Here is a 26,077-nt window from a genome sequence, read left to right as displayed (position 1 = left end):
GGTCAAAAAAATACATATCTTTAGAAATAGCATACCTGTTTTGTTTTATGTGGTTGCCCACACCATATAAATCTTAAACACCATTGGGCAGCAGTTTTCCAAAACGGCCACCAACCAGCTCGATGGGGCCAAATAGGACTGGTTTCATATGCGCAAAATTATTGGTAAACATACTTATCACTGAAATAATTTTGCATATATGAAACCAGTCCTATTTGGCCCCATTGAGCTGGTTGGTGGCCGTTTTGGAAAACTACTGCCCTAGACTGTAATAGGTTAAGATCTCGAATTAAATCCTATCACCGAAGTTCAGCACTATTGCACAATTAAAATTTAAAAGCTACATTCACTATAAACGCTGAATATGTTGTCTCAATCGGAAATTACCATTACATTTCAGCGCGCTAAAGACCTATTTATTTTGACAAACCCTAGCTTTTTGTCAAAATGGGTGTCACATCCTGATCTGTTTCACCGTCTTGTGCTTGTCTCTACCCCCCCACCAGGTGCCTCCTAATTTTGTCATCGTCCCGTGAATTTATACCTGCGTTTTCTGGCTGTCTGTTGCCAGTTCGTCTCGTCAAGTCATCCCAGTATGTTTTCCGTGTGTTACCAGTTCTCGAGTTCTTGTTTTCTAGTCTTCCCGGTTCCTACCTTTTTGCCTGCCCTGACCCTGAGCCAGCCAGGCATTCCGTCCCTTTTTGACTCTGCCTTGAACTACAAACTTCTGCCTGCTCTAGACCTGCCCTTTTGCCTGCCCCTTGTTATAATAAATATTCTGAGAACCGCTCATCGCACTGTAGCGGCTCCTTGTGGTGGGCCGGGCACCTGCAGGCTGACCCCGGTCATCAGTTGAACTCTGACACATTGGTGCGGCTGGCTTCCGGGATAAGCGGGCGGGTGTTAAGCACCGTTTGACAGGACATGTTTCGGAGGATGCTTGACTCGACCTTTGCCTCCCGAGCCTGTTGGGGAGTTGCAGCGATGAGACAAGAACAGAATTGGGGAGAAAAAGGGGGTAAAATATACACACAAAAAAAAGTTGAATACAAGCAACTCAAACCAGTCTACATGTTTTGAAGTTTGAATGGCGTTTCTAGCTTAAACTGTGTAGAAGGAGTTGAGTGCTAAATAATAATAATAAGTATGATGAAAATTTAAGTGGTGGCTTTTGCCACACAAGCCCCACAATAACTAAATGGTAACTTTACAAGTAATGTTCGGCGGCCACAAAGTATTTTTGTGGTAGTGGAAGAAGTAAAAAATGTTTTACTCAAGCTGATGTCATGACAAACAAGTGCCCTCATAATGCAATGAAGATGACAAAGACAAAATGTTTGTGTATACTCTGATTGAAGTAAGACACAAGAAAAATGTAACTGTCTAACTTGTTTACACTGTTTGATTTGTTTGAAAAATAAACTTTCCCTGAAAACATATTGCATTTGTTCAATAGTTTTTCTCATTCATATTAACTCAATGAGGCTCATTCATGATTGATTTAATCTTGTGTAGAGTAATGACGGTTAGTAATTGTGGTCAGTAGTTGTGGTCAGTAATTGTGGTCAGTAGTTGTGTGGTTGTGGTCAGTAGTTGTGGTCAGTAGTTGTGTGTTTGTGATTAGGGCTGTGGCAGTCATGACACTTTGTTATCGTCTCACGGTAATTGACCGTTAATTAACATAAACATGTTTTGCATCTCCAGGCCTCCACACAAACAAGCTGCATACAAGCCGCTGATGCATGCCTTTGGAACATCTACACTGAACAAAAACATGAACGCAACATGTAAAGTTTTGGTCCCATGTTTCATGAGCTGAAATAAAAGATCACAGAAATGTTCCATAAGTTGATTTCTCTAAAAGTTTTGACACAAATTTCTTTACATACCTTTTGGTGAGCATTTCTACTTTGCCAAGATAATCAATCCACCTGACAGGTGTGGCATATCAATAATATGATTGAACAGCATGATCATTACACATGTGCACCTTGTGCTCGGGACAATAAAGGCCACTCTAAAATGTGCAGTGATGTCTCAAGTTTTGAGGGAGCATGCCATTGGCATGCTGACTGCAGGACTGTCCACCAGAGCTATTGTCAAAGATTTTAATGTTCATTTTTCTACCATAAGCCGCATGTAATGTAATTTTAGAGCATGTTTGGAATGCTCTGGATTGACGTGTATGACAGAGTGTTCTAGTTCCCACCAATATCCAGCAACTTCCCACAGCCATTGACGAGGAGTTAGACAACATTCCACAGGCCACAATCAACAGCCTGATCAACTCTATGCAATGGAGATATGCTGCATGAGGCTAATAGTGGTGACACCAGATACTGATTGGCTTTCAGATCCACACCCTTACCTTTCTTAAAGATAATTGTGACCAACAGATGCATATCTGTATTCCCAGTCATATGCAATCCATAGATTAGGCCCTAATGAATTGATTTAGCTGATTTCCTTAAATGATCTGTAATTCAGTAAAATCTTGTTGTTGCCCTTAAATTTTTGTTCAGTATTTAAAACAGTTGAATAGATCAATTAAATATACACCATCACAATAAATCCATTATTTATTTTAGGCAGATCTAAAGAAACATGATATGAAGAAAATGTATTTCAGTATTTTTGGCCTATTGTATGTTATCTGGCTATGTGCCATGCCATAGGATGTAGGCTTGTTCATTTAGCTGACAATATGTGCTTGTAAGTCCCTTCCCATTATTTTATATTATATGTTTTCATAGTAAGAAGAATATAATTGAACTTAGCTGAATAAAACAGAAAGGATATTTTTCCCATTCCGGTGCAAGTGCGCATATGTTGTGGCTATGTTGAGTGTAAAAGTGATTATTTGAAGCAGGTCCTATATGCTAGACTAAGAGTTACTTGGCAATGTCAGTTGTGAATTATATAAACCATAGAATGACTTAGACATCAAAACATATATGGGCTGCATGATGTTACTATAGGCTATTGATGATTTGAGAACGTCACAGAAAAAGCTTGCTCTCTGTTCCTTGCCTCAGGCTGCACAACTGTTCTCTCATTGAGTGATCATATGTTCACCCATCAGACTATTCTCAATTTACTCTGGTCTTTACTAATGTGTAAAATTAGTTTTGATTTAGAATGGCCCATTATCAAATGGGCAGGAACAGGGCCAGAATCATCGATAGATAGTTTGAAGCATAGCGTAATATAACCAGTTCATCCAGTATGAATGAAGTATGAATAAAACAGTCCACACTCAAAGGCGATTACTAGAATTTGTTTAATTAAGTATAGGCTACACCAATTATTGATCAAAGACCTATTAAATCAGTTTTGTTTTATGTTTTTCTACTGTGCATAATATATGGAAGGCTATGTATTGTATAACGGCACAATCATTATTTTAATTCAGTTTTTTTTTCAGGCTTGGTCTCGTATATAGGCCTATGCTTATGCATAAGTGCTAATATGCGTATGTGTGTTTTGAATGATTCATCAACTTAGAATGCACTGTCCATTTTGTTGTGTTAGGCTTTGAAACAAAAAGCGCAATACTGTTTTGATGTTGTGTTTTATGTGATTTTCGAATGCATTTGCATTGATGTCAGAGTGGTTGTAAGGACAATAGAGCACTGAGTACCAGGCCATTAGTGGAATTCATGGAATTTTACTCCGGTCTTGACTCATGACTGCCGGTGTGGCGGTAATACAGTCACCGCAACAGCCCTAGTTGTGGATAGCAGTTGTGTTGTTGTGGTCAGTAGTTGTGTGGCCAGTATTTGTGTGGTTGTGGTTAGTAATTGTGTTCAGGAGTTGTGGTCAGTACTTGTGTGGTTGTGGTCAGTAATTGTGGTCATTAGTTGTGGTCAGTAGTTGTGCTGAGGAGTTCTGTGGTCAGTAGTTCTGTGGTTGTGGTCAGTAATTGTTGTGGTCAGTAGTTGTGCACAACCACACAACTGCTGACCATAACTAACTACCACCACTACTGACCACAATTACTGACCACAATTACTGACCACAACATCACAACTACAGACCACTCCTGACAAAATGGTCAGTTACTAAAACAGCTGTGTTGTAAGATCTGTAGTAGATAGTTTTTAATAGCAGAAAAGTTGACAAAGATATCGTACCCTCTAACTTTTTGTCTAGCTTGTTGGGAAAATTGTAAAAATGTCTGTTTTTATAAATAGTTAGAAAATGTTGTTGATGTGGATACTAAAATAGCTGTAACTTTTTATCAGAATATTTTTGTTTCCGCATTCAGATTTGAAAAGCAGAGAAGTAGAGGAAGATTTCATACGTTTTAACTTTTTGTCTAAGTTGTTTGCAAAGTGGTAAAAGTAGCTGATTTGTGTCAAAAGTTGCATTGTTGCATTTACAGTGAATGGAATGGTGGAAGTGATGATGTCACAATGGGGTCTTTTAGAATGTTGAAAAAAGTTCCATGATAGTGAATGAAGATAGACAAAAAAAGGACATAAAGCTTAATAGTTTAAAAAGTATAAAATATATAAAACAATCTGTATTTTAGGACCTCAATCTAGACCAGTCTGCACATTTTAAAGTTTAAATGCCGTTTCTAGCTTAAATGGTTTAAGAGGAGTGGCGTTCCAAATAATAATATTACGAAGAAAAATAAATATGTCGAGAGATTTGAAGGAGGGACTCTTGCTTCACAAGCCCATTAATAATAAGAACTATGTCTAAGATTTAAAGTAGAAACTCTTGCTTTGCAAGCCCCATTAATAATAAGAAGTATGTCTAAGATTTAAAGTGGAAACTCTTGATTTGCAAGCCCCATTAAGAATAACAATAAGAAGTATGTCTAAGATTTAAAGTGGGGACTCTTCCTTTGTAAGCCACATTAATAATCAAAGTCAGAAATAAGTGGTACATTATTTAAAAAGTGTGGCTATTTCACAAGCCACACTAATAATAAGACAAAGATTTAGAGTGGGACGTTTGTTACTTCAAATCCCACTAATAACAGACTCATTAGATAATTTCCTGTAATCAGATCATTTCTTGTAATCAGCAGTCAAAAGAACATCAGATCAAACTGTCATGATCTGTCACATGTTATCTACTCTTATTGTAGAACCATGTGCCAACAAACATTCATAAATTCAAATGTTTTAATGAATTGTAAGGACGATATCCTTATAAATGTTCTAAATATGAAATGTGTATTTATTCAAGGTTTAGAAATTGTTTGGTAATGCTTAATCATGAAAGTGACTGTAAAGTGTTACCTCCAAATCAATCGTTTTAATTATTTTTTCAGAGGGGCTTTCTCCTATGTGAAACGAGTGACGCAGAAGGTTGGTAAAATGGAGTATGCTTCCAAGTTCATCTCTGCCCGAGCCAAGAGGAAGGCCTCTGCTCTGAGAGAGATGAAACTACTGTCTGGGCTGGACCACGAGAGAGTCCTGTATTTCCATGATGCCTTTGAGAAGAAGAACGCAGTCATCATTGTCACAGAGATGTATCCTTTTGGGAGTTCATACTGACTGGTGCCTGTCACATAGATTACACATACCATTTGACTTGAAAATTGGGGAAATTGGCAGCTATAAGGGTCTTCCTTATGGTAGACACATGCATACACATACACACTCACATTCACACACACGCAGGCACGCGCAAGCACACACACAAACACACAATCACATGGTGATAGTAATAAGCATAACGTTCCTATGTTGGACTATTTTTGTCCCTCATTCATCTCATGCCATAATTATGAAGTATTTTCAGTGTCAGAAATGTATTTCTCCTTGATCAATTCGTCAAGATGCAATGAGGAGTTGCTGGAGAGGTTAACAAAGAAATCTACAGTAATGGAGTCAGACGTGAGTTGGTTACTGTGTGCTTCGAGGACACTCCTTACAAAAAATAATTTGTTGTGGCACTTCCCGCAAGTTTGTGGCACATTTGCTGCAAACTAAATTAGTATGCTACAAAATGTTGCCAAACGTTTGCAAATGTTTGTCACTAATGGTGAACCTGCAATAATATTTATTGCCACTAGAGGCAAAAGGTTTTCCAGAGGTTTTATTATAGTAAATAATGATCTCATAATTATATTTGAATCTGTGGCAAACCTGTGGCAAACAGTTTACCAGAAGCCTTTTCTGGGTAACACGTGAGTTCCAAGACAAGTAACTGTTGACAACCAGAAGAAGAAAAATCACTTAGAAAACCAAAAACAAGTTTTCCAGAGTTGTCTGGTAAGTGTCTAACTTATTAATTAAACTTCCTGGTAAACTTCAAAATGGTGTTTAAAATGATGCCTGGTTAGCAATGTCATGTTTTATGGAATAGAGTGAAACACATTTTGTTGCTATATCAGTTTCACTCTGTCAGCACCACCAGCTAGTGCTCAGCCAGCTAGCTAAGGTTAGCTATCATACTTTTGCACAATTGATGTGAGAACTAGCTAGCTAACTAATTATTTGCCCCAACACCATTTTTGGATGAATAAGTTTCTGTCTTTGCTAGCTGACACAGCTAGCTAAGGTTGCAACAATATGAGCTAACTTGACATCATAGCAAAAATTAACTTTTGCAGATGGATACCCTTCCCTTACACATGAGGTTGAAAGACATGGAATTGGGAAGAGGATGCATCAACACCCTGGAAAGATGTTTGTGGTGGACTGACTCATAAAACTTTTTTGAGTGATAAATTACTGTTGTGTTCATGCTTGATAAGGTAAGTAAATCACATTTATTCATAAAGCCCTTCTTACATCAGCTGATATCTCAAAGTGCTGTACAGAAACACAGCCTAAAACCCCAAACAGCAAGCAATGCAGGTGTAGAAGCACGGTGGCTAGGAAAAACTCCCTAGAAGGGCCAGAAGCTAGGAAGGAACCTAGAGAGGAACCAGGTTATGAGGGGTGGCCAGTCCTCTTCTGGCTGTGGAGATTATAACAGAACATGGCCAAGATGTTCAAATGTTCATAGATGACCATCAGGGTCAAATAATAATAATCACCGTGGATGCAACAGGTCAGCACCTCAGGAGTAAATGTCAGTTGGCTTTTCATAGCCGATCATTCAGAGTATCTCTATCGCTCCTGCTGTCTCTAGAGAGTTGAAAACAGCAGGTCTGAGACAGGTAGCACGTCCGGTGAACAGGGCAGGGTTCCATAGCCGCAGGCAGAACAGTTGAAACTGGAGCAGCAGCACGGCCAGGTGGACTGGGGACAGCAAGGAGTCATCAGGCCAGGTAGTCCTGAGGCATGGTCCTAGAGCTCAGGTCCTCCGAGAGAGAGAAAGAAAGAAAGAAAGAGAGAAATAAAGAAAGATAGAGAGAGAATTAGAGAAAGCATACTTAAATTCACACAGGACACCCGGATAAGACAGGAGAAATACTCCGATCTAACAGACAGACCCTACTCCCCAGACACATAAACTACTGCAGCATAATTACTGGAGGCTGAGACAGGAGGGGTCGGGATACACTGTGGCCCCATCCGACGATACCCCCAGACAGGGCAAACAGGCAGAATATAACCCCACCCACTTTGCAAAAGCACAGCCCCCACACCCCTAGAGGGATATCTTCAACCACCAATTTACCATCCTGAGACGGCCGAGTATAGGCACAGTATTGCTCACAAAGATAAATGCATGTATTATTCTCATGAATGTAGCCCATACATTCATTCTTTGTAACAATTAGATCTTTTATTTCTTCAAACAAGTAGCTAGCTCATCTTGATCATGTGTTGTCTCTTACCTCATTATTTCTAGAAGAAATCAGTTACTAGTCAAAAATACAGATTGAGCCAATAACTGAGGACAGAGAAATATATGTTCAATCAAACTGGGGACAGAGAAATATATGTGCAGCTGGTCAAGGCATGCCTGGCTTTTAGATGTAAGTTAACAATACTTCATTTTGGAACAATAATACAAATTGCCATATTAGGCACAACTCAATTTTATGTTGCTTTTCTTCCACCCAAGCCTTATACACCTGAGTCAGGAAGAAGAGACAAATAGTAGACAACGGTCTAGATTGAATATCATAATTAGATGATTCGTTTGAATCAATTGTGCAAATCTTTTATACTCTGGTAGATTTAAAAGGCCTAAGTTCCAGTTTATTCTAGCTGAATCTTTTGTTTATATAGCATTTATACAAGGCAGAAACATTGTTTCCTTGCTGATAAATATAGAGAATGCCAGTTTTAATGAGTAGCATAGCAACATCAAGGCAACTTTGTTACAGATGACCCCGTTTTTCCAAAGCCTACCATTTAAAAATAGAAAATGTTTTCAGTAATTGCTTTCAGTATCCTAATATTGTTTTTGTTTTGTGTTTTCTGATTGTTTCAGTGCATGCATTCAACAAGCTTTGGACAAAGGACTTCCACAGGGCCGCCAGCTCCAAAGTTCACTCAAAAAGGCAATAGTTCTGAACTGGGTTTGATTTAGTTTTTGTTGTTTTAAATTATTTCAATTTTGTTAATTATTTTTTAAACATCCATTGGTTGAAAGCTCATTGCTCAGTTATCGCTTGGCTTAAGTAAATTGTGTAGTTGACATCCCTGTAGTTTTCACATTTCTCTCATGTAAATGTTGTAGCTACATCAGAAGATTAAAACTATTTATTTATGAAATATTCAGTCTTTGCTCTTTTTTTTTCATTAGCATGCTGATTATTTCAGGTTATATTGGATACATTTTTTTATCTCTTAAGACATTGAATACATGTTGTTTAGAATATTTAATACATTTAGTATGTTTAGTTTTCTCTGTGAAAAGTTAATTTAAAGTTATATTACATTGCATATTCATAATGAGTTTGCAGCAAATATGCAAGTCACCACAAATTTGCCTCAACAGTTTGCCACAAAATGTATTTGCCTGCGAAAATATAAGCTTGCGGCAAATTGCCTAAAGATTTGCCACAATTGTTTGCCAGAATATGTTTTTTTTCCGGTAAAGGACTTCATTATGAGGTCATGAGAACAGTGACCTCTATTGAAAGATCATTGAACTCTTGCCTGTAGCAACCAACCTGGCCCCTAGAATTATTCTCTAAGCAGACACAAAGAAAACCAAGTAAATCCACACACTTTTACAGGAGTAAATGTGACTTTGGGTAAAACTTGATATGACCAAACCACCCCGTGTCTCTTATTGTATAAGAATTTGTGTCTCCCATCGTATCTTTATAACATGGACCATAGAGTAATGACTGTAATACAGCCAGGTCCATAAGTGGAATGTGACACAATTTGCATCACCTTGGCTCTGTACAATCAAGATGTGTTTTAAGTGTGGATTTCCATCTTCAATTTAAGGGTTTTGTCAAAATGATTGTATGAATCATTGTATGACCCCCCCCCCCCCCCCCCCCCCGGACAACTAACATAATCATAAATTAAATTGTGTGTTTTAATACTTTTTTGCAAATATTTGCAGTCAATGACTGTCTGAAGTCTGGAACCCATAGACATCACCAGATGCTGTATTTCTTCCCTAGTGATGCTCTGCCAGGCCTTTACTGAAGATGTCTTCAGTTCCTGCTTGTTCTTGGGGTATTTAGCCTTCAACAAGTAAAATGCATGCTCAATTGGATTCAGTTCAGGTGACTGACTTGGCCATTGCAGAACATTCCACTTCTTTGCCTTAAGAAAGTATTGGATTGCTTTCGCAGTATGCTTCGGGTCATTGTCCATCTGCACTGTGAGGCACCGTCCAATGAGTTTTGAAGCATTTGACTGAATCTGAGCAGATACTATAGCCCTTAACACTTCAGAATTCATCCTGATGTTTTTGTCAGCAGTCACATCATCAATAAATACAAGGGAACCAGTTCCATTGGCAGCCATAAATGCCCACGCCATAACACTACCTGCACCATGTTTCACAGATGAGCAGTTCCTTCCCTTCTCCATACTCTTCTCTTTCCATCAGCCTGGTACAAGTTGATCTTTGTCTCATTTGTCCATAGGATGTTGTTCCAGAACTCTACAGGCTTTCTAAGATGTTCTTTGGCAAACTCTAATCTGGTCTTCCTGTTTTTGAGGCTTTACCAATGGTTTAAATCTTGTGGTAAACCCTATGTATTTACTCTGGTGAATTATTCTCTTGATTGTTGACTTTGACACAGACACCTACCGCCTGGAGGGTGTTCTTGATCTGGCCAACTGTTGTGGACTAGTTTTTCTTCACCAGGGAAAGAGTTCTTCTGTTGTCCACTACAGTTGTTTTCCGTGGTCTTCCGGGCTTTTTGGTGCTCCTGAGCTCATCAGTGCATTCTTTCTTTTTAGGAATGTACCAAGTAGTTGATTTGGCCACACCTAATATTTTTGCAATCTCTCTGATGGGTTTATTTGGATTATTCAGCCTAATGATGGCTTGCTTCGCTTGCAGTGACAGCTCTTTGGACTTCTTCATATTGGGGGTTAACATCAACCAATTCAAAATGCAAATGCCACACTTGAAATCAACTCTAGACCGATTCCAAATCTGCTTACTTGTAAATTAACTAATGAGGGAATAACACATACCTGGTCATGGAACACCTGAGAAGCCAATTGTACAATTACTTTTGGTACCTTAAAAAGAGGGGGGGTTCAGTTATAAAAAAGTGTTGTAATTCCTACACTGTTCATCTGATTTGGATGTAAATACCCTCAAATTATGCACTTTCAGCTCATATTCATTATTTAATTTCAACTCCAATATGCTGTGGTAGAGAGCTAAAATAATAACTTGGTCATTGTCCAAATATTTATGGACCTGACTGTACCTATGCTTGGTATACCTGTAGATCCGCTCCTGCATGAGACAGTTGCTGGAGGGTGTGGATTACCTTCACCATCAAAATATCATCCATCTGGATATCAAGGTAAACACGTCTTCACTGAAAAGAGAGATTTAAAGATATGTCACGAGAGGGATTCTGGTTAGTACTGTGTTTTTTTTTTGCAGGTGTCGGTTTAAACAAGGAATATATACCCTTGAATGCAGTAATTTGTCAATATGATGATCTTTATTCTGACCTCATCTTTTGGGTTTCCCCCTAGCCTGATAACATCCTCATGGCAGACCACCATGGTGATCAAATCCGCATCTGTGATTTCGGAAACGCCATAGAGCTCACACCCGACGAGGCTCAGTACTGCAAATACGGCACACCAGAATTTGTTGCCCCAGAAATTGTCAACCAAACTCCTGTGTCCAAGGCAACTGACATCTGGTAAAAATGCTGAAGGCCAAGAAAGTGTTAAAAACTTGATACATATCACAAATGGATCCTCTCTAATTCTCTGCTTTTTCTTCCAGGCCGATTGGAGTCATTACATATCTGTGGTAGGTACATGTTAAATGTGTCTTACATTTGGTGTGATCCCATAAGATTATTAATTACAACTTAAAACCTCTTGTGACTAGGGGGCACTATTTTCATTTTTGGAAAAATAACGTTCCCAAAGTAAACGGGATATTTTGTCAGGACAAGATGCTAGAATATGCATATAATTGGCAGCTTAGGAAAGAAAACACTCTAAAGTTTCCATAACTGTAAAAATATTGTCTGTGAGTATAACAGAACTGATATTGCAGCCAAAAGCCTGAGAAAAATCCAATCCGGAAGTGCCTCATGTTTTGAATGCTCTGCGTTCTAATGCGTCTCTATTGAGCAGTGAATGGGCTATAAACCAGATTACTTTTTCTACGTATTCCCCAAGGTGCCTACAGCATTGTGATGTAGTTTTATGCCTTTATGTTGAAGAATACCCGTAAGCGGCTACATTGTGTAAGTGGTCACCTGATGGCTGTCAGAGTGATTCTTGCGTAAAATACAGAGGTAGCCATTTTTCCAATCGGTCCTACTGAAAAACCAATTGTCCCGGTGGATATATTATCGAATAGATATTTGAAAAAAACCTTGAGGATTGATTTATAAACAACATTTGCCATGTTTCTGTCGATATTATGGAGCTAATTCTGAATATTTTTCGGTGTTGTCGTGACCGCAATTTCCGGTCGATTTCTCAGCCAAACATGAAGAACAAACGGAGCTATTTCGCCTACAAAAATAATATTTTTGGAAAAAAGGAACATTGGCTATCTAACTGGGAGTCTTGTGAGTGAAAACATCCGAAGCTCATCAAAGAAAAACTATTTAAATTGATTGCTTTTCTGATTTTCGTGACCAAATTACCTGCTCCTAGCTGGACATAATGCTATGCTAGGCTATCGATAAACTTACACAAATGCTTGTCTTGCTTTGGCTGTAAAGCATATTTTGATTAACAAAAGGCTAAGCCGTGTCTCAATATATTTCACTTGTGCTTTTCATGAATAGGAATATTTTCTAGTAATATTTATGTCCGTTGCGTTATGCTAATTCGTGTCAGTCGATGATTACACTCCCGGATCCGGGATGGGGTGTCACTAGAAGTTATTAAGCATGGATTTATGCATATGCACACTTTACAAGCCAATGGATAAATTAACACCACATATGTAGCTGTTGATTCCTATTTGTACTGCTATGAGAGAGACCCTATCAGACATGCCATCGACCTGCAGTAATATTGGAACGTGGCTCTAGAAATCAGTGAACAATTAGTGAGAGGAAGAGATGTTCACAGATGTTTCTGCATTTCAGCCTGACTGGAGTGTCTCCGTTTGCTGGAGAGAATGACCAGAGATCCGTGCTCAACATCAGGAACTACAATGTGGCCTTTGAGGAGAGTATGTTCACTGACCTGTGCCGAGAAGCCAAGGGATTCATCATCAAACTGCTGGTGGCAGACAGACTGTGAGTGGCAACTATAGATTTTAACATGTTCAGGCTTAAACTTGAGATGTCCATGTGCTAGTTCAAATTTCAGGTAAATCATGCGTTTGATTGAATACATGTTCAAGACAATTTAAGTTGCAGTTGTCAAGATAGGATGTGTCTCTTCTAGATTCACGTTTCTTTAGTTCTTATACATTTGTGGGCTTCTTCACCCTCACTAGAAATCAAATGTAAAATGGAATCATGCCATCCCTTTAGGAGGCCTGATACAGAAGAGGGTCTCCGTCATCCATGGTTCAAGGTGAGACGTAAACTTTGACTCATATGTGACGCACAACACACAATTACTTCAGGGATCTGTTCTGACTGGAGATGCATCATCATATACACTATATATACAAACGTATGTGGACATCCCTTCAAATTAGTGGCTATTTCAGCCACACCCGTTGCTGACAGGTGTATAAAATTGAGCACACAGCATTGCAATCTCCATAGACAAACATTGGTAGTAGAATAGCCTTACTGAAGAGCTCAGTGACTTTCAACGTGGCACCGTCATAGGATGTCAACTTTCTAACAAGTCAGATCGTAACATTTCTGCCCTGCTAGAGCTGTCGCGGTCAACAGTAAGTGCTGTTATTGTGAAGTGGAAACGTCTAGGAGCAACAACGGCTCAGCCGCGAAGTGGTAGGCCCTACAAGCTCACAGAATGGGGCCGCAGGCTGCTGTCTTTCCTCAGTTTCAACACACACTACCGAGTTCCAAACTGCCTCTGGAAGCAACGTTAGCACAATAACTGTTTGTCAGGAGCTTCATGAAATGGGTTTCCATGGCAGAGCAGCTTCACACAAGTCTAAGATTACCATGCGCAATGCCAAGTGTCTGCTGAAGTGGTGTAAAGCTCACCACCATTGGACTCTGGAGCAGTTGAAACATTCTCTGCGTTCTCTGGAGTGATGAATCACGCTTCACCATCTGGCAGTCCGACGGATGAATCTGGGTTTGGCAGATGCCAGGAGAACGCTACCTGCCCTGAATGTATAGGGCCAACTGTAAAGTTTGGCGGAGGAGGAATAATGGTCTGGGCTATTTTTCATGTTTCGGACTAGGCCCCTTTAGTTCCAGTAAAGGGAAAACTTAATGCTACAGCATACATTAACATTCTAGATGATTATGTGCTTCCAACTTTGCGGCAACAGTTTAGGTAAGGCGCTTTCCTGTTTCAGCATGACAATGCCCCCCATGCACAAAGTGATGTCCAAGCAGAAATGGTATTTCAAGATCGGTGTGGAACAACTTCACTGGCCTGCACAGAGCCCTGACCTCAACCCCATCAAACACCTTTGGGATGAATTGGAACGCCGACTGTGAGCCAGGCCTAATCTCCCAATATCAGTGCCAGACCTCACTAATGCTTTTGTGGCCAAATGGAAGCAAGTCCCCACAGCAATGTTCCAACATCTAGTGGACAGCCTTCCTAGAGGAGTGGAGGCTGTTTTAGCAGCAAAGGGGTGACCAACTCCATATTAATGCCCATGATTTTGGAATGAGTTGTTCGACGAGCAGGTGTCCACATACCTTTGGTCATGTAGTGTAATTTGGTAAGATATTGAGCAATTTCAAAATTACACATGTTAATCTATTTTTTTCATACAGACCCTTACCAAGAGGAAGGCAATAAGCACAGAGACCCTCAAGAAGTTTGTGGCTCGCCAAAAGTGGCAGGTTTGTCATCAAAGCTTTTTTTTATTGAATTGTATCTCCTTCCACCTTATATTTGGTTATGTCCGTCTTTTGCAGCGGTCCCTTATCAGCTACAAATCCAAAATGGTCATGAGGTCAATCACTGAGTTGCTGAATGACTCATCCAGCCACATCTCCATCGCTGTTCCCAGACACCTCAAAGAGGGCTCACCCCCACCATCATCGTCCTCTGACTCCGACGAAGATATTGACAGGCTGCCCTTCATTCCAATGCCACTCAGTATGGAGTTCTCCGGATCAAGAATGTCTCTAAACGAGATCCAGGAAGGCAAAGGCACTATTGAAAGTTCAGGGTCAGCAGTCACCCATGGCCAAGAGGCGATGGAGTGTGAATCCATGGGGAAAGAGAAAGAGGCTGGAGATTCCACAGGTAGGGGGCACGCCAGGAAGAGGTTGACGCAAGAAAATGACAAGGGGTCCTCGGATGAGGAGTTGGCGCAAGTATCTGAGAATGCTAGAAGGCCCTTGTGCAGAGGCTCGAGCTTGGAGTTGGACAAGCAAGAGGGTGGACCCAGAAGGGGGCAGCTGCATAGAGGGGGCTCTGCTGACAGTGCGCTGCTACTCCACATCGTTCCAGAAGATAGAGCAGACGACGAAATCACTGAAAAAGGCGGACAAGTCCTCAGAAAGGCGGTATCCATGGAGTTCCCTAGGAGGAGCGTGAGTCCAGGTCCTCTGAGTCAAGAGGACTATGCTCACAAACTGGAGCTGATGAGACAGAGGTTGCTCCGAGGTGGCTCTGTGGACAAGAAAATGAGCGGCCTGCGAGGACCCCTGCTGGAGACACTGGGTATGGATGATGGAAAGTGGCGGTCGTCATTGCTGGAGCGCTACTCGCGCACTACACGCTTATGGGTTCCTCCATTAACCAAGGCAGTCTCCAGCGACGAGCCCAGAGTGGACGTGCTCAAACCCAAATTCCTTCGCAAGAGCGCCTCCTTCAGTCAAGGAGATGATGCAGAGCCCGTTCCCCTGCACCGACGCACCGGGGTACCACTGGAAATCCCACTGGCTCAGATAGAGGAGCGAAGGCTAAAGGAGGCCATATCCATGTCTGCTCTCACTGAGCCATTCAATAATGACTCCTGTCCCGTGACTCTCATGGAACCTACCCCTAAACTTCCCACACCAAGCTCAGTGCCTAGGGAACATGAGACAAAAACTAAGATGGAGGAAGAGGACTCATCAATAGACAAGGAGATTAAGACTGAGAAGTCCATTCATGAAAAAACGATGATGGAACCAGAGTACACGGACCCGAGGGAGCCTATCCCTCCTTGGAGGGAGTATAGCCCTCCTGTGAGGGTTCTTAAATTAGAGGAACAAATGAAGAAAGATAAAGAAGAGATTGAGGAAAATGAGACTGTTCCTGTTGTTGAAGAAAAAGCTAGGGAAGTTGAAGAAGTACACAAAGAAGTACAAAAAGAAGTAAAAAAAGTAGAAAAGGAACTGAAGGCACAAGTGAAATCTTCTAAGATGGTCATTACTACAAGTTCTAATAGCGTCACGCCAGCACCAGCATCTTCAAGGGCACCAGCACATGTTATGACTCCCTCTCCACCTGCCCTAACTGTGCTCCCAGATGGTAGGACCTCTGCGTACACTAGTATAATGCAGACCATCATGGTCCCCTTGCTTCAGCCCCTAATTAGCCCCCTGTTAGCAGACTCCACCCCTGTGGTTGTTCCGGTCCCTGTGCAAGCCCCATTTCTAGCACCAACATTTATAAACACACCTACATCTGTCCCGGGCCCAACAAAGCCAGTCACTCTGCTATCCACACCAGGGGAACAGCCTGCAGTCTATTCAAGGGTGGCATCCCCCGAGCCCAAGGAACCGAGTCCACCCAAGGTTTCCCCATGCACTACACCCCAGTCTGAGCTCTCGCCAGTGGGACAAATCCTCTACGGCATTGCCTCTGAGGAAGTATTTGAGGCCCGCTTCAAAAAGCGTGAGTATTCTCTAACGCGAGACCTGCAGCTTCTCAACTGGTCAAAGCCTGAGAATAAACCAGTAGCCTCTTTGGACTCTGCCAAATCAGGCGAAGATGTATACCGCTCTCGGCCCATTGTTGCACCGTTTGTGTTTGTCCCCAGGAGACTGGAGGAGAAATCCAAGTCGGTGCAGGATCTCTGCGAGACCCAGAAGGACGAAGGCATTATGAGAAGGCTTTCCATGCATCTCAAGAGGACTCCTTCAACCGAAAGCAAAGAAGAAAAGCCCAAGGAGGAAGAACCAGTGACTCCCAGGCGCCGCCTCTCCTGGGCTCTCCGCAGCCGAAAAGGATCCCATTCCCAGGAGAGGAAGGAGGTGGAGACGATGAGGATGGATGGGGGAATAGAAGCCGAGGCGGAGCAGGAGGACAAGGAGCCGGAAAAGCCCAACGAGTCACCGGTTATGGCCATGCGTAGGAAGATCGAATCGACGGTGTCCAGGATATCCAGGAGGATCCGCAGCGCCTCGGAGGAGCGAAGGATAGCGTCCGAGGAAAGGGAATCCAACAAGCCAGAGAGCAAGAAGACACCCCTGTTCTCCATTCTGCACAGGTCGACTTCTGAGGGACGTATCCTAAAGAGTATTGCTGGAATCCCTCCAAACCAGCTGGCTTCTCAGTCAGGCACCGGAACCTTCTCAGAGTCCATGGAATCTATGTTCAGCATCAAGTCGGAGAGAGCATCCAAGGGTACGAGACTTCTTCGCCTTGAAAATGTTCAATCAAATATAGAAATAACATTTATTTTGAATTAACATGTTCCCCCTGCACATGAAAAGGTCATATGTGTTAATTTCAAGATGATTACTTAGCAGAATTAGACTAAATGTAATTTTAACAATGAAAAGGTGCATTTTCACCGCACAGACACAATGTCACTATTATGTGGTGATTGAATCCAATTTTAAGGATGCAGGTTCATTTGAGAACTGGTAAATGTAAGAGACTCAAAACACATTTTTCTTTTATAATTATGCAAACCTTCCCACACCCTTCCTCAAGCAAACCTTTGTTCTTACATACTGAGATGACATGCAAGAAAAAAAATAACAAACTTCCAATAGAGGATTCACTTTGTGTGCTAAGCTCACCTTTTTTCTTCGTTACTATTTCTGTTGATTTCAGTTTGAGTTATATTTGTTCCCTCCAGCAGGGGCAGAGGTAGGAAGGAGGTCCCGATGGGACCGTTGGGGCCTACCTAGAGCTAGCAAGAAGGGCAAGATGGTATCGGAGTCTCACATCCCCACGGCTATTGCTAGAGAGAATGACACCCTAAGCTCCCGCTTGTACACCAGACTGGCATCTGGTAATCCTTAAAGCCCTTCATTTCTTGAAATTATTCCAAATGAAAATATTTAATATTGGTTTCCTTACCCTGTAAGCAGTCAGCAGTCAGTGGACAAGGAGAAACAGCAATCCATGATGATGCCTTGGTTTTGTTTACCTGGCTGCTGTCACTAAATGCTAACTTTAGCATTTTTTTAGCATTTTGTGTCCAAAAAACAATACCTGTCAATGTCCCCCAAATTAGCATATGTTAAATATCAAACCAAAATCATCCCTAAGTGTCTGAAATTGATTATGCAGTGCAATTCATTTGATTTGAACTTTCCTGATTTCTGCAGTATTGCATTGGCCCAAGCAAGCAACAACACCACTGAACTCCTCCCCCTGAGTATGAGTACTGCCTGTTGTCAATGTGTCAATGTAGTTAATTAGCTAGGTTAATATAAGCTCACCTGGCTAGTTGTAGCAACATTATCCATCTATCAAGTCAGCTAATAAGCCATAGTCCTCCCTTCTACAAATTGAATTTGGAGGCGTGGAGAATAACTGCTACAATACCAAATTAGCTAATGGTAAATCAGTCACAGTTAGATAATCAAGCTAGCTATTGAGGTGCATTTGATCAAGATTGTATATACAGTGCCTTCGGAAGGTTTTCAGACCCCTTGACTTTTCCCACATTTTGTTACATTACAGCCTTACACTAATTTCCTATAATAATTTCCTATACTAAAAAACAAAAAACAGAAATACCTTATTTACTTAAGTATTCAGACCCTTTGCAATGAGACTGGAAATTGAGCTAAGGAGCATTTTGTTTCCGTTGATCATCCTTGAGATGTTTCCACAACTTGATTGGAGTCCACCTGTGGTAAGTTCAATTGATTGGACATGATTTGGAAAGGCACACACCTGACTAAGGTCCCACAGTTCACAGTGCTTGTCAAGCAAAAACCAAGGCATTAGGTTGAAGAAATTGTCTGTAGAGCTCCAAGACATGATTGTGTCAAGGCACAGATCTGGGGAAGGGTACCAAAAAATGTCTGTAGCATTGAAGGTCCCCAAGAAAACAGTGGCCTCCATCATTCTTAAATGGAATGCTTGGAACCACAAAGACTCTTCCTAGAGCTAGATTCCAGACGGACGCCACTCCTCAGTGAAAGGCACATGACAGCCTGCTTGGAGATTGCCAAAATGGACCTAAAGACTTTAGGTGATGAAAACTTGCTCCAGAGTGCTCAGCACCTCAGACAGGGGTGAATATTCACCTTCCAACAGCTAAGACAATACAGGAGTGGCTTCGGAACAAGTCTCTGAATGTACTTGAGTGACCCAGCCAGAGCCCGGACTTGAACCCGATCGAACATCTCTGGAGAGATCTGAAAATAGCTGTGCAGCGATGCTCCCCATCCAACCTGACAGAGCTTGAGAGGATCTGCAGAGAAGAATCGGAGAAACTACCCAAATACAGGTGTGCCAAGCTTTTAGTGTCATACCCAAGAAGTCTCAAGGCTGTAATCACTGTTAAAGGTGGTTTAATTAATTAGGGATAGGTGTCCAGCTAGCGGGACACCAGTCGACAACATCCGGTGAAATTGGATGTGCAATTCATATTGGGTGCATGCAATTCATATAAATAATCGTAATATTAAACATTCATGAACATACAAGTATCTTATATAATTTAAAAGCTTAATCCTTATGTAAATGTGATATTTCCATGTATTTTTATTTGATATAAATTAGAAGAAAAAAAACTGTTTTTGCTTTATCATTATGGGGTATTGTGTGTAGATTGATGAGAGGAAAATGATGTGGACAAAGTCAAGGGGTCTGAATACTTTCCAAAGGCACTGCACAGTAGCTTGTTAATGTAAATTTGCTTATCAATCTGAACAGCATGTTGATACACACAGCTGTTGAAAGAGACTAGCTAGCAATCTCTGAAATACCTATCAAGCAAAATATATATATTTTTGTAGGTCATTGTTAGTTATGGGACTGTGCCCTTTCTGTGGTGAGATATCAGCCTCTCAAAACATCCCTTAATCTCAATCACACAAAGTGCCCAACAGAAAGAGAAATCCCTCGCCAACAAATCCAGCTGTTCTAAAGACACGGGGATATTGAATTGCATTGGTTGGTTTGTACAAACATGCTTAGTTAGCATTTGATGACAGCAGGCAGGCAAACAAAAGACTGCTTAAAATCGATTGAAATGATGCCTATTTTTCTTAATTGTTAATCACATTCCCAATTTGTCTCTCCTCCAGACTTCCCTCCCGTGTTCCACATCAAGTTGAGGGACTACACCCTGCTGGAGGGAGATCCCATCACCCTTAGCTGTCTCCCAGCTGGCAGCCCCCATCCACACATCTCCTGGATGAAAGGTAAAAGCTTATTATAAGAGCTAAATATAAAATCCATCCCTAGCCTCCACTCTTTGTGTAACAAATCTTACAATATATTATAACTGCATCATAATGCATTACACCTGTTGGCTTTAAGGCTACCCTGGGGGCGGCAGGTAACCGGAAGGTTGCAAGTTCAAACCCCCGAGCTGACAAGGTACAAATCTGTCTTTCTGCCCCTGAACAGGCAGTTAACCCACTGTTCCTAGGCCGTCATTGAAAATAAGAATTTGTTCTTATTAACTGACTTGCCTAGTTAAATAAAGGTAAAAAGAAGTAAAGTGTTCCTCTTTCTTCCTCCTCAGATGAGAAGCCTCTGCAGATTGACACCAGAATGAACATTATCTCCTGTCCTGATGGCAGGCAGCTGCTGATGATCATGACAACCACCAAGAAGGATGCAGGGCTATATGAGTGTGTGGCAACAAACCTTCTAGCTTCGGTCTCCAGCTCCTGTATCCTCTCCCTCGCTCGTGAGTTAGAGTCACACGCATCAGAGAGGGCAAGACAGAGAGAATCTCTCTCTCTGTGAGTGAGTGAGTGAGTGAGAGAGAGAGAGGGGGGGGGGTGGAGAAAGACAAAAAGACAGAGAAAAATAATTTCATGGTTATTTCTTGGTTTTCTATATGACAATGTTTCACTTTCTATTATTTAGGTGTGGATAGACCCCTTGACCAGCACAGCAACTAACCTACTCTAGTTTAGCGAAAATTCCTTTTGAATTCTGTTACTTCACAAAATGATACCAAATTAATTACCATCAACTTGATATGAATCTATCTTTTGACAAACTCTCTCGCAACTGGAAATCTTCTTTACCTGAGGCATAACGCATTTATTGATTTGGAATGAATAGGACTGAGTTGCAATGATGATAATACCTTTCTGCCCTCATAGGTTTACCCAATCGTCCTGGGACTCCTGAGGTTCCCCAGCGCTATAAGAACACTGCCCTAGTCCTCTGGAAGCCCTCAGACAGTATGGCCCCCTGCACCTACTCTCTGGAGAGAAAAGCAGAGGGTGAGTCATGGTGACCCAAACCACCTCCTCGCCCCTACCAACTCTCTCAGAGGGCCCTCCGTTGTCACGTGTTGCTGAAAAAACTCAGAGGGAGACTTTCAGAGAGTGGCGAGGAGATCAATAAACTCATCAACTTCAGGACACATTTGTGACTTGAATGATGCAATTTATGTTCCAGATTCAAATAATAAAACCAAAATGAAATTCAAATGAACAAATTCCAATATACAATATATAAATGTACAATATATAAACCTCTGTAACAGTTAACCATTTCATTTGGGAGGTGTTGTGTCAAGCTTTGAAATCCGATAAAAACAAATGCACATAAAATATAATCAGGCACGCCTCTCGATTATTTTGTATGAAATTGCGGAAACTCCAAATATATTGCGGAGCGTGTTGGGATACCCCTTCCATCTGGAGCCCGCAGCCTTGCTTGCTTGGCTAAAGTAGCTATCAGTCTAATTAGCCCCTACACCCTCAATAATTTTCACTGTCTCAGCTTTGGGACACTTCTGTATATGGCAGAGGTACGCGTGGACTCGCAAATGTATAGCCGAAGGGTGGGGGAAGGGGGTGATTTGGGATTCAGCCACACTCACACACTACTTTGTTAGTATAATTTCAAAGCCATACTGTCCAAATGCAGTTGTAACATACGCCAAATGCATGTAGTCCAACGCACTACTTCCCTCTTGTGGTCATTAGCAATATTGCAGTGCTGTTCTGTTCAATCACTGACAGACAATCACAGTTGTATTACCCCAATGATTCATTCAACTTCTTTCCATGGCCTTGTTCTCTGACAATGATTGAAATGTGTCTTCCTTAATTATATATTAAAATGAACACATTAAAATATGTCTATGGTCTTTCTCCCCCAGCTGAGAGTAGCTGGCTCATCGTGGCCACAGGAGTGGCTGACTGCTACTACAATGTGGTTGACTTGCCAGGAGAGGGCGTCTTCAGGTTTAGAGTGGCGTGTGTGAACAAGGCAGGCCAAGGACCCTACAGTAACCTCTCAGAGGTAGAGTGCCTGGACGCTTCAGGTATGTACTACTTTCTAGTATGAATAACTATTAGTAATATGAATAGATAAAAATCACATTGTATGACAGAAATCACATTGAGTGTTTTCTGTCATACATTCCCTGTGGTTTAAATGTTTGCACACATGTACACTATGATATGCTTGAGAAACCTGGAGATTGACAAAGTCCTGTAGACACTTATTCTCTCCATCAAATATGAACGTGTCATAGAAAAGTATATATTTTTTTATCATTGTACGAGAGGGAAAAAGTGACACTAAAAACAGTGCTATTCTGAATCAACAGTGCCAACAAAATGCAGTGGATCAGTCGTTGTGAAGACAGTCCCTGCAGCACCAGTGGTCAAAACGTCAACAATGACCGTCCCCTCCTTGAAGCCTGCGCCTAGTAAAGGGGTGCACCCCGCCCCATCTTCTGCCCCATTCAGAGAGACCCCGTCTGCCTCCCTTTCCTCTTCTGCTGTACCACCGGCCAAGCCTATCGCTACTATCCCCGCCTCTAAACCTATTGATTCCAAACCCATAGTCCCTCAGACCCCAACCAGCGCTGCTTCCGCTCCCATGATTATTAGTGAGGTCCCATCCTACCTGGCCATCCCTGAGATCCAAAGCCTGCTTCCGGCTCAGCACGCCCCAGTCCCGGCCAAAGCCAAGACCCTCAACATCAACGTCACGAAACCTACACCGTCTCAACCAGCAATCATAACCAAGCTCACTCCCCCTATCGTTCTCCCCAAACCCCAGAGTCCCGTCAATATCGTCTCGCCCATGATTAAGACACCGCCCCCACTTGTGGCCCCTCTGCCCGCCGTCTGTAAACCCATTTTGTCTGTGCCCATGTATGCACCAATACTGGCTGCCACACCACGCGTCACACCCGCCATCTCATCCCCAGTCATGCTAATTTCCAGCACGAGTCCAGTAGGGGAGGGTGGGGTTACACCCACACGTATGACGCCGTCAGGATGCAGAATGCCCTTGGGTGGACGACCTAGTGAGAGCACCCTGCGCCAGGGAGTGCCCCAGAAACCATACACCTTCATGGATGAGAAGGCCAGGTAAAGGAAGCATAGAAAATGAAATGTTCACAATGCTCCCACTGTGATGTGCTCAGGGATTAGGCTCCCACAGTGGTTTAATGAACTGTGTAACCTATGCAAGAAAGTAACCCAATCAAACAGCTGCATAGATTTTAGTTTTCTATTCAATATTGTGCAATTTCAGGATCATAACATTGAATGGGGTTATGACTGTGAAGGAAACAGTGTAGACATCAACTTCTTTCATATTTTAGAGACGGCATTTCCCTCAAGACTGTCTTACCATAATATTATTGTTATTAATTATTGTATTTTTTATGCATCCCACTGAAAATGGACCTTTCTATAATTCAGTTAGAATTACTATTGAGTCAGGTGTAATGTTGATCAATTTAGAGAGACATCATATATTATAAGCCTTATTAAAAATACATTTTAAAGGTTTGTACACTCATAACAGCATATAAAACTTAATACCTGAAGACTTTAATAAAAGTGTCACCTCAAGATTGTTTTCTCTTTGTTTGTCTTAAAGGGGCCGCTTCGGCGTGATCCGAGAATGTAGAGAGAACGCCACAGGCAACCTGTTCATGGCTAAGATCGTGCCCTACGAGACAGACAACAAACAGACAGTGCTGCAGGAGTACAACATCCTCAAGTCCCTCCACCACGATAAGATCATGGCTCTGCACGAGGCCTACATCACGCCCCGCTATCTGGTGCTCATCTCAGAGTTGTGCAGTGGGAAAGAGCTCATCTACAGCCTTATCGACAGGTCAGACAGCACAAATCCTTAGGTGTACCAATTTATGGAAATAAATGGAATATTTCTGTTATATATTTTTGTACGTGATGATTGCTTTTGCTCTGTATAGTGTTCCCGGGTCAGGGTTGGGGTCAATTCCATCAAATTTTGTAATTGAAAAGCAATTTACCATCGAGGACCACTTTGGAAATTAGTGTTTCAATCAAGTGCTATCCTCTGAGAATGCAATGCACATCTTGTGGAATTATTTTTTACCCAAATAAATTCAATTCAAATCAAATTACAGGAATTTGGAATTTCAGTTAACTTCCTCAATTGACAGAATTGAAATTAAATTGACCCTTTCATCCTTTGTTGTCCCTCTTGTCCCTCCACCCCCCAGATTCCGCTACTCAGAGGATGACGTGGTGGGCTACATCATTCAGGTTCTACAAGGTTTGGACTACCTGCACAACCGCCGCATCCTCCACTTAGACATCAAGCCGGAGAACATCATCATCACATACATGAACATGGTGAAGATCATAGACTTTGGAAGCGCCCAGACCTTTGACCCACTCTTCCTCAAGCAGTTCAGCCCTCCTGTTGGAACTCTGGAGTATATGTGTAAGTCGTGAGGATTATCTAAATCGCGGCGTCTCAACCCGTTCCTGAGGGTTGAAACACAGGGGGTGAACATTTTTATTTTAGCATATAACTAACGTACTGTACCTGATTCAACTTAGCAATAAAGCATTTATAATAGGAAATCCTTATGTATAAGAATATTTATTGAAGGTGAAAACTTGTAAACTTGGGCAATATGAACATTTTCAAACATATCAAAATGTGTTCTGTGCAGCAAATGTTCTGTAGTCAACCGCTCTGTCTCTGTGGCACAATGCCGACACAGACAGTAAGAGTCAGCTTATAATACCATGTATAGATGCACAGAGCAATAAATAGATAATGATCTAATCATACTTGATCAATTAATCATATGTTAATACCAGGTATGTAAACACATCTTAATTGTGTCCCTTTATGTGTCCTCCTATAGCTGAATGCCCAGACGTTATCTCCCTAACCTTTCCCTAACCTTTTTTATTTTTCCTAACCTTTCCCTAAAGCTCCCGAGATGTTGAAGGGGGATGTTGTGGGCCCTCCGGCTGACATTTGGAGTGTGGGCGTGTTGACCTTCATCATGTGAGTACGAGCAAGGCTTTGGGCCAATGCCATTTGAACACATTTGAATTCAAGCCAATTCCCAGTTCATTCAAACCATACCATTCATGACTGTCAATAGTCTTTTTACAGTTCTGTAAGGGTGTTATTTAATAAATTAATTCACTTTCACTTAATTTTGACTGAGCTGAAATGGAAATGACAATAAAGTGCGACCATCTACACAGTGTTACAGCTGGACATCTGCTTTATATGAATAAAACCCAACTTTATTTAAAGTGCATCTAAAAACACAAATTGTTACACATTTATCTTTGACTGTGTTAATTTGTGTATTGCAAGTGCTCTGTCATACCAATTTAAACCTATTTCAATCGTTTTCAAGTTGCACAATCATTGACTGTGTTAATTTGTTTATTTTAAGTGCTCTGTCAAACCTATTTCAAACCCATTTCAACTGTTTTCAGGCTGAGCGGCAGGTTGCCTTTCATGGAGAATGATCCACAGGAGACTGAAGCCAGAATCTTGGCAGCCAAGTTTGATGTGGGAAAACTCTACCAGAACGTGTCTCAAAGTGCCTCTCTGTTTTTTAAAAAGATCCTCTGTAGTTACCCTTGGTAAGCGATAATTGATACCAATTAAGTGCTGTTTTCTTTTGATAAATTGGTCAATTAATTATATTATGTACTGTCCGCACTGACATTGGCAAGTTCTTATTTTTCTTTGACATATCAATAAAGTAGGGGGACAACTACTTTCTCAGCGCTGCATCTTACTCACTCCAAAAAATGACAAAT

At 41.4% G+C, this 26,077-nt stretch overlaps 1 protein-coding gene across 1 annotated transcript in view; it reads left to right on the top strand.

Annotated features, from left to right (window-relative positions):
• The window catches only part of LOC109871125 (striated muscle preferentially expressed protein kinase-like), a 92,427-nt gene that overhangs the window by 61,805 nt on the left and 4,545 nt on the right, over positions 1-26,077 (top strand). Inside the window, exons 20-37 of the mRNA XM_031806021.1 lie at positions 5,288-5,488; positions 5,798-5,855; positions 10,799-10,876; positions 11,055-11,227; positions 12,644-12,796; positions 13,037-13,079; positions 14,438-14,506; positions 14,582-17,228; positions 17,689-17,844; positions 20,099-20,215; positions 20,542-20,709; positions 21,134-21,256; positions 22,144-22,308; positions 22,597-23,368; positions 23,886-24,125; positions 24,499-24,722; positions 25,226-25,301; positions 25,748-25,897. Coding sequence (XP_031661881.1) covers positions 5,288-5,488; positions 5,798-5,855; positions 10,799-10,876; positions 11,055-11,227; positions 12,644-12,796; positions 13,037-13,079; positions 14,438-14,506; positions 14,582-17,228; positions 17,689-17,844; positions 20,099-20,215; positions 20,542-20,709; positions 21,134-21,256; positions 22,144-22,308; positions 22,597-23,368; positions 23,886-24,125; positions 24,499-24,722; positions 25,226-25,301; positions 25,748-25,897 — 5,613 coding nt within the window. The remainder of the gene's footprint in view (positions 1-5,287; positions 5,489-5,797; positions 5,856-10,798; positions 10,877-11,054; positions 11,228-12,643; positions 12,797-13,036; positions 13,080-14,437; positions 14,507-14,581; positions 17,229-17,688; positions 17,845-20,098; positions 20,216-20,541; positions 20,710-21,133; positions 21,257-22,143; positions 22,309-22,596; positions 23,369-23,885; positions 24,126-24,498; positions 24,723-25,225; positions 25,302-25,747; positions 25,898-26,077) is intronic.

Source organism: Oncorhynchus kisutch, linkage group LG26 (assembly GCF_002021735.2).
Source record: "Oncorhynchus kisutch isolate 150728-3 linkage group LG26, Okis_V2, whole genome shotgun sequence".
Classification (NCBI taxonomy): domain Eukaryota; kingdom Metazoa; phylum Chordata; class Actinopteri; order Salmoniformes; family Salmonidae; genus Oncorhynchus; species Oncorhynchus kisutch.
This window is presented reverse-complemented; position numbering and strand designations above follow the sequence as displayed.